At 38.5% G+C, this 13912-nt stretch overlaps 1 protein-coding gene across 1 annotated transcript; it reads right to left on the reverse strand.

Annotated features, from left to right (window-relative positions):
* Nucleotides 1-290: 290 nt before the first annotated feature.
* LOC100888153 (caspase-3) lies at nt 291-5600 on the reverse strand. The gene is made up of 5 exons (XM_030978616.1): nt 5527-5600; nt 5019-5171; nt 3391-3619; nt 994-1049; nt 291-404 (listed from the first exon to the last, which is right to left on the reverse strand). The coding sequence occupies exons 1-5, from the start codon at nt 5569-5571 to the stop codon at nt 291-293; spliced, it is 597 nt and encodes a 198-aa protein (XP_030834476.1). The 5' UTR covers nt 5572-5600.
* Nucleotides 5601-13912: the final 8312 nt, after the last annotated feature.

The raw sequence follows: 13912 nt of genomic DNA on the forward strand, positions 1-13912 counted from the left end.
ATTGTATCGTAATGATGCAACTGAGTCACTACAGCGGTCACCAAACATGACAGACATTGCTTTGATACCAAGTTACTCTAAGTTAGTTACTTTGGCTGACTTGGTAGAAGGAACGTACCGTACTAGCACAGCATTCCAAAGTGAGGTTGCATTTTACAAGCTTCTGGAAGACTGCTTTATTTCCTATTCCGAATATTTAGGAACTCGGATCACAATCGGCGTAGGCATCCAGAAAAAGTGGTTGTGAGCACAGATCACGTGCCCAGGTCCTCTTCCAACTGCTTGCAATTCTACACCTTTGGAGCCTTGGCTGCATTATGAGAGTGGAAGTATAGTTCCCTGCTATCTGTTCCAAGGATATTGCGAAGTCCAGTTCCTTTCACCAGGGTACCGATTGCTTCCAGCTAAATCATGAAGGTATGGAAGCAACCTAATTGCAGTCAATCCCTTTCACTGGGATATTCTGGGGGTACATCAATGATTATAGCTCAGCGGCCTTCCAATATGCTGTTTTCACAGTCTCGTTCAAAAGGAAAGATAAAGCTACGACTCTGGGAGAGATTTCGAGAGTAAGAATTGTACCTGAACAAACCATAAATGCTGCTTTGCTTTGCTGTTTCAACGGTTCCTGGTAGTTTCAAAAACAAGGGAGCTTTAAGTAGCAGGGGTGATGAGCTTTGAGCTCAGTCCGTTCCGACCTGCACTTTTCGAGGCTAGGAATGTCTTTCGGAGGGCTGAAAAGCCTCAGCTAGCTCATGCTATAACTGATCATGCAAGTAAAGTGTCGAGTGAAGCCGTGAAAGAACACAGAACAGTATGATGGTGGTTCCTTGGTGCATCGGATACCATGGAATACAGGAGACAGCTATGGCAGAATATATAGCAAGACCATATGCTCATTTCACAACCCCCCCCCCCCCCCCACTATATGGTTCTGCAAATGTAGTTTTTGACGGCTGTGGTGGAGGGCCGTCAATTAATGATAATACACACCAGCGACGTGGGCAGAATGCCCATCCAGTTGTCAGATTCAATGCAGACACAGTAATCTCAGGCAAGAAGGATGAGTTTTTATCAAGAGACTACAATAAGCAGGGACTCATAAAACTCATTAGTGAGGAAATGATGAAGAGTAATTGCACCGTCATCTATGTATCCGGGGATGCAGATGTACATATTGCTAAAGCTGTATTGAATTCTTCTCGTCGTCAGTCTACTATTCTGATTTGAGAAGGCACTGACATATTAGTGTTACTCTTGCATTACGTGGATGTAGATAGCAGGGTACTATACTTCCGGTCTGGCAATGCAGTCAAGGCTCCGAAGGTGTATAACATTGAGCAGTTGAAAGTGGACCTGGGTAAAGATCTATGCTCACAACTACTCTTTCGACATGCCTACACTGGTTGCGATTCGACTTCCAGGATATTCGGAATCGGAAAGGGAGCGGTCTTCGAGAAGCTTGTGGAATGTAGCCCCACTTAAAAATCCAGTGCTAGTACTTTCCTTCTTCCAAGTCAGCCAAAGGAACTTATAGAGGAACTTGGTACCAAAGCAATGTCTTTCATGTTTGGTTGCTGCTGTAATGACTCACTTGCATCATTAGGATACAACTTGTTCGACAGACTCCCTCCTACACCAGCCTCCACCAAATTCCACTCCCTCAGAACATACTACCAAGTCATGGCGTGGATGGAGAGTGAATAATTAGACATGGACGTCACAGACTGGGGCTGGAAATTAAAAGACAATCACCTGGTTCCAGTGATGTGGAATACGAAGACTGCCGTGCTGCTTGTAACACACCTCGCTGTACCTGCAGATAATTATGTTACGGACTACCATGCAACAGTGTGTGTGGACCTTGCGAACTCGACGTATGCCACAATCCATAGAATGAGGCAGAAGATAATTTATTCTTACTCAAGTACATTCCTCACCAAAATGAAGGTACACGAGGATCTGCATGTGTATTCGCTATAAGATGACATGATCAACACGAGGTTTTAACATTTTAAATCGTATGGTGGGTGGGTAGTATGAATGTGTGTCTAGATGTTATTATTAAGTTGTTACTTCGTCATTGTCACTCCCCTTCCCCTAGTGTTGACAATGACCTGTCAATAGTTGAATTGACCCTTTTTCTGGGGGGGGGGGGGGGGAGGTGGGTGACACCATAAGCCTAAGGGTGAGAGAGAAACATTATAAAGTTCATTCCTGTTTATAAAGTGCGCCCTCTATTGATAAATCTTAGTGGTTTTGTGGCCCTTTGGACGCCATATTGGATTTCATAGTTTCCTGAACCACTGCTTAACGTTCTAACTTATCCTAATGGATTCTATGATCCCGAAAACCATAGCATAGCCACCCCAATTATGTTTCTCGGATGGATAATAAGTGACTTATGGCCATTTTATGTTATGGCGGCCATTGTGGACGCCATCTTGGATTTTCGGGTTTCGTTGCCCATCACAAACCATTCTTACTTGTCCCAAAGGATTCTCTGACCCCCGAAACCATGGGATAGACACCAAAAATTATGTCTCTAGGATGGATAATAAGTGATTTATGGCCATTTGTAGGTATCGGCGGCCATCTTGGACGCCATCTTGAAAAAACAGCTTTCCGAACCTTCGATTTTGGTCTACTTTTAGTATGTTTTTCCTGAGGTTGAATACTACTAGAAACCGTTGAAAAACCTTTTGTTGCAATTTTTTGGGGGTCAAACCATATCTTGACCTGACTACATGTAGTTAATATTGTCTAGTAAAATGGGCCTATGAAAATTAATGACTTACATTGAATCATCGCCTTTGGTCTGGTGGTCGCGTTTAACGACATTTCATGAAACGAAATAGGAAGATGATGCGACCTTTCGTAGATTTGGTGTCGTTTTCGGGTAAAATTGGACCAGAACATTTGTAAATAAGGGGGGTTTATGTCACAAATATTACCCCGACATTTCGTGAATAAATTGGCATGTTTTCACAAACATTCGATGTAAGCCAATATTAGCGACGACCGGTACACGCCTAAGGAACTCATTACGAATGAGTAGGCCTTTTAAACCAACAATTATCCGTGAGGTACGGATTCGGGAGAAAAGAATTATGGGACACTTGATACGGAAAGGAGGCTCGGAGACCCTTGTACTATAAAGTTCGAGGGAAAGAGGGCTTGAAGAAAAAAAAGGAGAAGAAGAAGAGTGGTATGGTTTGATAGTCCGCAAAAATTGCTTGAGGAGAGAAAATTGAAATATCTGGGAATGAAGCTCCTCGCGAAGTTTAAAGAAACAAAATAATGTACAAATACCATGATCTCCTGCTAAGAGAGGGAAGGGATGGGGGCTTGTGTTAGAATATAAACAGAGTTGAATACAAGGATACCTACCTCCACGGCAACACTGATAGAAAATCATCTTTGGTTTTCCATTCATGTTCTTCATCCCAGAAACCGTATCCCTGATAAACTTCGTAGTTACCAATTTCTTATCAGTGCATTGAATGCCTTCCTCATTGCCGTGTGCCATGAGCAAGAACACAGCAGAGCACATGCCTTTATGGCGAAGAGGATCTTCCTCGTCCTCCTCCACGAACTGTTTTAGCTTGCCTTTAAGGTCCTGTATTACCGTTTATGAAAAAAGGACAAAACGGTAGTCATAGTAGTTTTAATTTAATTTAAACAGCCTGATGCTAAAAACTTTGTGATCTAAAAATACAACAAAAATGACGTTAAACATTGAAACATTGTTTTTAAATTACATACGTAATTATTAATTATCGGCAAGGTGTTTATGATATGCAAACACAATCATAAGCAGTAACACGTTTAAAGAAACTCTAGTTTCGCGTTAGGTGATCTAAAGTCGAAATCCGATCCGTCTACCCTTAAACGCAAAGTTTATTTTCTCGAAAATATTATTTACTTACTTTAAAAAAAAATCAAACGATGTATGTGAGGATAATCATTGATTATATTTTAAATAAATATATACATTACTGCTCATGAAGTTGGAATGACAATTTTCTACCTCTTGTTATGAAATGCCTGTAACAAATTGATTTTTTCGTGATATCTACATTTATCCTCGCAGAGCTTTATTTCTAAATCTGTATTAAGCAATCTCATTCAAAAAATCGATGAAAAAATAGTTAATATCTAAATATTCACAAACATTATATGGGTCTCAGAGGTTTTGATTGTTTCCTTATATAAATTGATTTTAGATGACCAGTTCATTAACAATACGAATCGAACACTTACTTCACCTGCACACACCCACTTGCACACATTTGCAATTTTGTTTGCTTCTTAAATTTATTTCCACTTTGTATTTAGATACTTTCTAAACAAAATGTTTATACGTGACACTCTATTCTCCTTCATACTCCTATAACAGCGGCATGTACCCCCCCCCCCCCCCACTTACCGGCTGCAATCGACTCAAGCATTCTTGCTTATGATAGTTGGCCTCTGCATTTCTCTTGATTATTTTGACTTACCTCCATACTTTCAAGCTTTCAATTATATATATATATGTATACGTATATATATATATATATATGTATGTATGTATGAATATATATATATATATATGCATTTTTATGTGTGTGTATTTAAGTTGTCACTCTTCATGTGAATCGATTATATTATACACTTTTATTGTTTTTTGAATGTTTTATATTTGATCTATCAATAAATGCAGAAAAATCTGGAAAAAAAAACTGTATTCATCGGTAAAATTCTGAAAGGATATTGACTCTATTTATCGATAATAAATATAACAGTCACAATCATTTAATGTAAAGAGGTAATACAAATCTATTCCAACTTTATGTTAAACAGTGATCAACTGCTTCACACTATCATATCCCAACTGCATTATTGTTTGCATATGGTGATGGAGAAAGTATGGTTAGGCTCAAACAAATTTGATTTTAATCTGCCTCTATTTCACACTGCTTCATAATATTTTTACAATAGGAGGACTGCAGATCAACGAAACACCATGCTCTTACCTCAGCAGTCAAATCCGAATGGGTTTCGATCTCATAACCTATTTCCTTGAACACGTGCGTAATATTTTTTACATCAACCTCTGATCCCGTCCTGTCTTCAGTCATGTTCAGAATAAACATGTGCCCTTTTGTTACAGCATCCATTTTGTAACTCTGAAATTGAGAAAATATGTTTAAATGTATATTGTCCTGTTGACAGAAAGGAACAACGAGACTAGCATGACTATAGCATCATAAATGAGTCAAGGTCTGCTAGACAACACATTACTCTACTTCAACTTATTTAAAATTTTCTTGTTATTTGAACATTCATGTCGATTTAAAAGTGGGGGAGATGACACCGCATTTTAGAAATGTGGTTTGTTGAACGTTTATCATGCAGACTAGAACTCTCATTGCTTCAATTTTGAGGTTATTCAATTCTAGTAAATGGGAATACATTCTAAGGTTATGAGTTATATCTATTAAGTTTAGTTTCAAACATCGTAAGGAAATATTTTTGAGAAACCTGTTCTAGATCCAGCTGCTGTTCAGAAGGTTTAGCTTGCTTCATCTTCTGCTTGTAGTAACCTTCCCCGTCAGGCTCAACTGTGAATTTGAATATATAAAGGAGTATACTTGTATATGAGTGCTAAGAACTACTATGGAAAATGTGTTTAATCTCAATTGTACACACTAAGTAAGAAAGTTTGATATGTGAAACTATCAAGAGCAAACGACAAGAGCTCCTAGAAGAGATGGATATCTTCGCTGTGTAAGAAGTCATCATCATCATGTTCGACGCTTATACATATATTTACTTATTCAATCCCTGATGTCATGTGCGAGCGCCAATTTGTGCCGCATCATTATGACGAAATCGATATATTTCTGAACTAATAGATAATCAAATGTCGAGCTAAATTTGTCATAAATAAGTCCATTTCCATTGAATTTAGAAAGTCTGCTCCCAAGTCCATTTGCGAAGCCAGCGACAAATTAGAAAACTTCACGATTTTGTTTACAATGTCTTCGAAATTATTGGCAAGCTCATGTTTAAAACAATTCAATAAAAGGCAATGCAAACGTATATCAGACATTACGCACGTACCTTCTCCAGGGCTGGTTGTTTCAATATCAGTTCATTGCATATTTTGTAATGAAGTATATGTGTGCGTGTGTGTGTAAGAGACAGAAAGACAAAATGGCAAAAAGAATTTTCAGTTAAGTTATTCTTATGGAAGACATTCATTACTTTTACATACCTACATATTACACATGTTTGTTAATATATCGTCTGTCATACCGACATAATAATGAGGGGGAAATGGCATGGATTTCTTCAACTAATCTTGTGGGGGGGGGGGGGGGAGCGTATTATTTATTTACCCTTATTCGCGGATAATTGAATGATTTAATTTAACATTTTATATTAAAGCAATATCTTTTGTGCTACTCAGGTTACTTCTGGCTTTAAATAATTTGTTAAAATCTCATGAAGTATCACTTGATGTGGTTTATGTCATATTTTCCGAATATTCATTTTTAGATTTTTACAAAGGCCCCTTATCTCAGTCTTGGATGTTTTTTTTTTTTAGACGACTTAATATATGAATGGAAACAATTTGAATTTCCGAGGAACACACATTCTTTGTCGGGACTTCGGAAACACGACTTTACACTGATAATTTTCCCTCAATTACTGTGCCTAACCCTAACCTTAGCCCTAACCCCCCACAAAACCTATGTCTTCTTGTTCTACGTGCGTGGGAAATACATCGGAGCGTCCGGGGTCCCAAAATCAATGATCATTTATTTCGTTTTGGAAATATTTAATTGAAGAAAAATTCAGTTTGCATAACTGTTCAAAATGTTTAACTTCATACAAGTAGTTTACGTTACCGTGACTTATGAGACCTACCGTGTCATCGGTATATTTAACACATTTCACGTCATTCATTTTTCTTTGAATATAATTTAGTTTATTTTTTACTAGTGGTTGTCGTAGTAGCTGAAACGGAATTGTTAGGAACCGATGCTGCTGCTGAAATGCGCTCCTTATTTTAAAGTGTTTCACTTTTGTATCGACAAATACATTTGAAAGCTAGCTTTATTGAACAAACTAAGTATGTAACTGTTATACTTTTATCATCGTAGCGACTCAACGTTTAAAATGAAGTTTGAATTGTGAGTAGGTTGAAGAAGAGTTGGTTAGTACGTCATTTACAATAATGTGCTTGAGCACACTGTAAACATTTACTATGAATTTGGTAATCAAGGACAAATCTTTCAAAAGAGAGCTATCGTAAGGCTTCGTTAACATTCCAACTCATTAATCATGTTAACGAAATAATTAAGACGTTATAGTATACATAATTAAGATCCTATGATAATTATTTAGGCAATACTGAAAATTATTAAGGTATTGAAACTGAGCCGTGAACACTACTCCTATACAATTCTAGAAACAGTCATAATACAGTGCGTCCCAGAAAAAAAGAAACCGAGAATTATCGACGTTTTATCATAGCTTAATCACAATTATAGTTAACAAATGACCCATATTTGGAAAGCTTAGATCCTCCTCTTTCATTTGATGCAACACAGAAGACGAAAGACCTGATGCATGGCTGATCTTCAACGTAACGGAGTTAAGTCTTTTGTCAACTATGTTTCTTGCTATGGCAGGTAGCCAGTGAAAACGAACTCGTTTGATCAAATTATGGAAATGGAAGCCTTACTTTAAACAAACAGAACTTTGTTATTCCTGGCTCATTTTCCCTGATTGAGGTGTCAAATGAAAGAGCAGAAATTGAACTTTCTAGAAATGTGATTTTCTCCTTGAAATTCAGATACCGCCCGCCAAATGACTTTTGGGTTTCCTCTCTTCAAATTGATTTTAATCACTCATGCGTGAGATATGAATCATATGAGTTGCATCAAATGAAAGATGAGGATCTAAGCTTTCCAAATATGTGTCATTTGTTAATTATAATTATGATTAAGTTATGATAAAACATCGATAATTCTCGGATTCGTTTTTTCTGGGACGCACAGTATAGTGTACGTGATCTTGTATACTTCATACCTGGGAGGTTTGATTGGAACAGGCGATGGTTGTCCTGGAGAATGAAATAAACGTGCATTATGCCGCCAACGAACATTCAATTATCTGGCTAATTACAAATATTTTCAGAGCATTTTCTATAAAGGAAACAAATATTATAGACATTTCGATAAACTATATTATATATGAAATTATATGAGATATTTTTTTCCAAAGCTTTACTTTCCTATCAACAAATATATAACAAATCGTATTTTCAATAGCTTAGTTACAAAAAGACCAAAACTTGAACTTTTAAGTACTTCCGTAACAAGGTACATGAGTTTACTGTTTCATAAACTGGCCGAATGGTTGATACGAAACTCAAATGTTAATAATAATAATAATGTATTAATATAGCGCACTTTTCATATTCATGTTCAAATGAGCTTTACAGTTATATTGTTAACAGAAGAGGTGAGTTTTGAAATATTTTTTGAAGATATTGAGAGACTGCTGGTCACGAGGAGAAATGGGTAGGCTATTCCACAGTTTGGGAGCAACAGCTGTGAAGGCTCTGTCACAAAGTATGGTAGCATCTTGCGAGATGGATGGCTCAACGAGATGCCTTGAGAGGAGGGAAGGAATTAGCGGAATGGTGGTCTGATAGTTATGATTTGAGACAGGTAGGGAGGAGCCAGACCGTGGATGCATTTGAAGGTGAGAAGAAGTATTTTGTATTTTGAAAATAGCTGATATTATTTCATATATCACATCATTAATTTGAGGATGTTTGTGAAAATGTCTATGATATTATTAATGAAAAGTAGAAAATGTATAGAAACGTCATTTTGTGACGTTTGGAATTGACCATAAGTTAAAGCCAACTGTCACTGATTTCTGGCAGTGTACAATTGCGATGTTAATATCAATCCTTAACAATACTGAAGTTAGTATGCATTTACAAAATGACACTTCCACATTGTTACATACCCAGATCACCAGCAGAGAAGTATTGATTTGCCATTTGTTTAAGACCAGCTTTCTCCAGGGCAGCTTTCAGATGTTCCCTCGGCTCACTCTCTGTTTGCCCTTGACGCCATTTTCGAAGCATATTCAAAGTACCCATGTATGATACCCCTTGTTGTGTGTTTTCCTCATTGTAGCGATTTGTCTCTGCATATGTAAATCCTAGTTTCTTTCCTAAACCATCGACGACTACTTTCCCGTAGATTTTCTTCGCTATCTCCACCAATATATCGTCGAAATCTTCTTTGGAGTTGCGACTCATTTTGCCAACTTAGTATAGTAGAATGCTGTAATATTAATACAAAAAATCACGTGTACGTAATTATGATATTTGTTAAGATTGGGAGTATTATTATTGGTATTATTTTCTCCTTTTTGTAGATTCCTCCTCGAATGGAAATTCCTTTATTACACTGTGAGTGATTTCAAGTTCAGTATTGAAAGCTGGTCTTGGTGTTGTGAGAAAACAAACGCCAGCTACAACACCGAACTTGAAATCATGCTGGTATGAGGTTGACCTCGAAAAATATGATGCATTTCCGGTAGTCTGTGATGAGGGCTGGTGTTGAATGTCGTCTGCTGAACCGAGTATCACTGTTGGTGTTGATGATTTACGTGTAATATTCCCATTCACCAACACCAGCCCCTAGGGATTGGGAAATTCATGATTTCAAGTTCGGTGTTGGCGTTGGCGTTGCAGTATACCACATGTAACTATGCGGGCATCTGTCGATATGCTTATATCGCAAGACGTTTCGCCTATAGAGCAGGCACGTTTTTTTTGTTTTTTTAAAATCCTAGGCCTTAGAATATGTAGCCACCACTGAGCTAAGCAACACAGGGGTAGCTATGAAATGCCCACAATCATGTTGTTGGTGAAAATGTTCATATTACCCTCTTAACTGAGTGAGTCTGTGATGGTCGGCAGGATTCCAGAAATGATTTACCTTGGAAAAAAATGTTGCACTTAATAGTCAAAACATTAGAATGGAAGATTAATTAAACCAGACATAATTTTGGAAAGACACTTGGACTGTGTAATCAGTTGAATTGTGGTTTTCATTTCATATACATTTAAACGGAGATGTAAATGAAAACGTATTCCATTAACACATATTCATGAGTAATCCAAGGATATTTATTTTCATTAGTCCATTTATGTTTATCTCGATATTTGGCTTCTGCCCCCACGAAATCACCTCTAATAACGTGACATATATACCTATATATACCTAACTAGGCGTTGTGGCGTGCGCCTGTAATCCAGCTAAAAAGTGGAAGTTACAAACTGATTCAGCCGAGGACGCAGGTTCGAAACTGAGTCACGTCTTTCGGATGGTGACGTTTAAAGGTCGGTCCCAGACGTAAATAATCATATCTGATTGATAAACGTCTGTAAAAACCCAATACACACACACACACACACACACACATATACCACCACAATCCCCCTCCCCCGACCCAGGGAAGCAGTGGCGGATCCAGGGGGAGGGCCTGGGGTCTGCCGCCCTCCCCTGCCCTCCAAAAACAGGTAAAAATGAACATTTGTTTAGATTTATAAAAAGAAGAAGACGGACCCCCTCTCTATGGCGAAACCGAAACCGGGGGGGGGGGGGGTGGGGGGAGGGGGTTGTTGATTCGACTCTATATATTTTCTCACGAATTTGGAAGAAAACAAACATTAGTGCTCGTTCCCCCCCCCCCCCCCCCCCCCCCCCCCCCCCCCCCCCCCCCCCCCCCCCCCCCCCCCTCCCTCCCCCTCCCACGCTTATTAGCCGGCTGGCTGATTCGGCGCTAACTTTTCTCACGAATTAAGAAGAACCGGAGTGTTGGCTCAGTCAGTAGAGCGTCCGCCTCACAACCGGGAGGTCGTGGGTTCGAACCCCGGCCGTGTCATACCAAAAGACGATAACAGATGGGAGTTGTTGCTACCTTGTTTGGCGTTCAACAATAAGGTATAGAGCAACGTCGATCTGGCGCTGCTCAGTGGCTGCCGGGCTCACGATCAATTGGGCAAAAATAATTTCCGTTTCGGTGTAATAAAACTTAGAGTGGACTATTAGGCTATTATTATTTATTATTATTATATTTTGTTTAGTGCTCCTTATGGGGTGATTTTCAATATATAGTGACCTTAATATCAGCTTAGTTCTACCAAAATATTGTGTCATTTCGTTAAGTTCCTTAATTTTGTAGCACATGCATTTATACTTGAACTTTTGTACATTTTGGAAATCAAATCTTTCTGTGAAAATTTGATTCTAGAAATCACCTCTTTTACCGAAATTGAATTAGACTTTTAATAGCCATAACGTTAGATTCTCATTCAGAAGGGAAAAATATGGCACACTACTATGTAATCACACATTAAAATACATACAAAGGAAATGGAATGCATGCATTCGTACATTCGTGCTGATATATGAATGAGGGGTATGATAGAGAAAGGGAGGACGGGAGGTATAGGGTGAGAGGGAGGGAGAGAGAGAGATAGAAGAGGAGGAGGGAAGAAGGGACCCCCATTAGCCAGAAATCCTTTCAGCTGACGATATCCCTTAGCGCCCAAGCGCTTTATTTATCTACAAGATGTAAAAATTGAAGCTAATAACGAGCGAATCGACTGGATACTGATGGGAACGTAGGCTGCTGTAGGCGATACATGGCTTTCGTGTACAGGGAAGCCCCCAGTAATGGCGGACGGACGTAGCGCTTCTAGCGTTTGAGATTGAGCTTTGGGCGATTTCGGATTCGTCTATACATAGGTGTCAGTTATCACTGCCACTTCGCAAAGCCATTCATGAGATTAATGCAATGTGTTAATGTGGGAATTTGTGAGCAAGGGAGGTGTATTTGTAGGAGTGAAGGCTTTAAGCGTTTACGGCCCATGAATGAAATAATTGAGATCGTGATTATTATAAATTCATCCATCTTTTTATCACAACGTCCCCTGTATAGATCGTAAACATGTTTTCTTTATTTACATATATATAAATATATATATATATATATAATTATTCAAAAGTTCAAAACCCGAACTATGAAGGAACAGTTAAGTATACGGTGAAGTAATAATGAATGTCTTATGAATATTTCAGCTTTCCTATCACATGACAGTCGATTTAATTTAAGCGGCACCCCCACATAGTAATTAGAGCAGCCGTTTAAACCAGAGTACCCGAGCCTTTAACAAATGACTATATCAACGGATGTCGTTCAGCGACGTGCAGTCATCTGTTTTATTATATTCCAATATTAACCAAATGAAATCCATGAGGGGCTGTTGACAATAGGGACTTTTAAATTTGCGTGGACTGATACGTGTGACGTCCACTCAAGGCAGTGCATTAAAAGGACGTCGATCGTAGCAATCCACCTTGTCGTTGTGCAAATCTAAAAGGCCCTATTATCAGGGGACAACGCTCTTGCCTACTCCACAATAAAGACAAGAGCAACACTCTTCAAAGCTAGTTGGGAAAGCTTTAACGACCCACGCATGAACATATCGATATCGTGATGATGAAAATACCTGTTCAGACATTGAACATGTTTTCTAGATATAAAAATTCAGTTATCTAAGCAACTTATCTATGTTCACTGCCTGCTGCCACTGGGTGCAATGAGAAACAATTTGTTCCACTTACACGCTTCGTATTTTATTCAAACTATATTACACATTCAATAACTGGGGAATTTCCACTCACTCATATTTCCATTAGGTAGGTGGACAACTATTGTGTATGACAACAGCAGACAGGAGAATTTATAAGAGTCCCCATCGATCGGAGTCTCACGTATACCACAATCAGACTGACGAGACCGGTAGCGAACTAAAACCAGGTCATCGTCTTATCAAAATTAATCGCAGGTTTTCTAATCAATCGCAGGTTTGCATCCCCCTATTTCTTATGTATATAATTGCGATTAATATCAACTCTTTGTAGACGAGGCCTTGACCTAACCATTAGAAATCAATTCAATTCAATTACTGGGCATCAAAGAACAAATCAAACATTTAGAATACGTTCTAGGCCATGAACCCTAAGAAGCAACAATATTAAAATAAAATTAGAAGGAAAAAATACAATGCACATGTATATGGAAAAGAAAAAGCAATCACCTTTAACTACGGCTTTTATCATCGTATTGTGTGTACCCACCCACCAAGACACATTACTTTATCGCAAATAGTCAGGACTCAGCCGGTGTGACGTCGGCGTGGTGTTGGTTGGGGCGTCCCGCTGGTATGTATTGTTTTTAAATAATGGAGTCCAATGTAAAATTAAAAGGGCTGGCGCACAAAAGGAAGCTATCTCTGTTCTTAAGTTTTACAAATAAAAGGTCATATGTTAGGCATAATAGTACAAGACACCTTTGGTAACTGATTTCATCGTTTTCTGATTAGTATTCAGTGTCAACTATACTTGGAAAAGTGGTTAGAAATAGGTTTAAACTCATGTACACACATTATTTCCCCGAATTAATGATCTTCTTAATCAATGCTCGGAGAATTCTCGTACATTCTTCAGGACAGTTTTGACAAAATATACGGAAACAAAATATTAAATGGAATCTTTAACCAGGGATGTTTCAATTCCCTGCAATGGTTTTGTATTATCACCTCCACCCCTATTCCCTCGCGGAACTCCATCCATAGTGCCCCCCCCCCCACTCAAACACACATCGAGTGGTGAAAAGGGCATTACAAAAATGATTTACAAGAAGTGACAAAGGGAAAAGGAGAAGGGGAATGTGACGAAAAAAAGGCACTGACCAATTCCCGCAACGCCCCCCCAAATGAGTTACCTTCAACGTGTATACACGATCATCATATTCCGAGTAT

This window comes from Strongylocentrotus purpuratus, unplaced genomic scaffold, assembly GCF_000002235.5.
Source record: "Strongylocentrotus purpuratus isolate Spur 01 unplaced genomic scaffold, Spur_5.0 spur5_scaffold_1, whole genome shotgun sequence".
Lineage (NCBI taxonomy): Eukaryota > Metazoa > Echinodermata > Echinoidea > Camarodonta > Strongylocentrotidae > Strongylocentrotus > Strongylocentrotus purpuratus.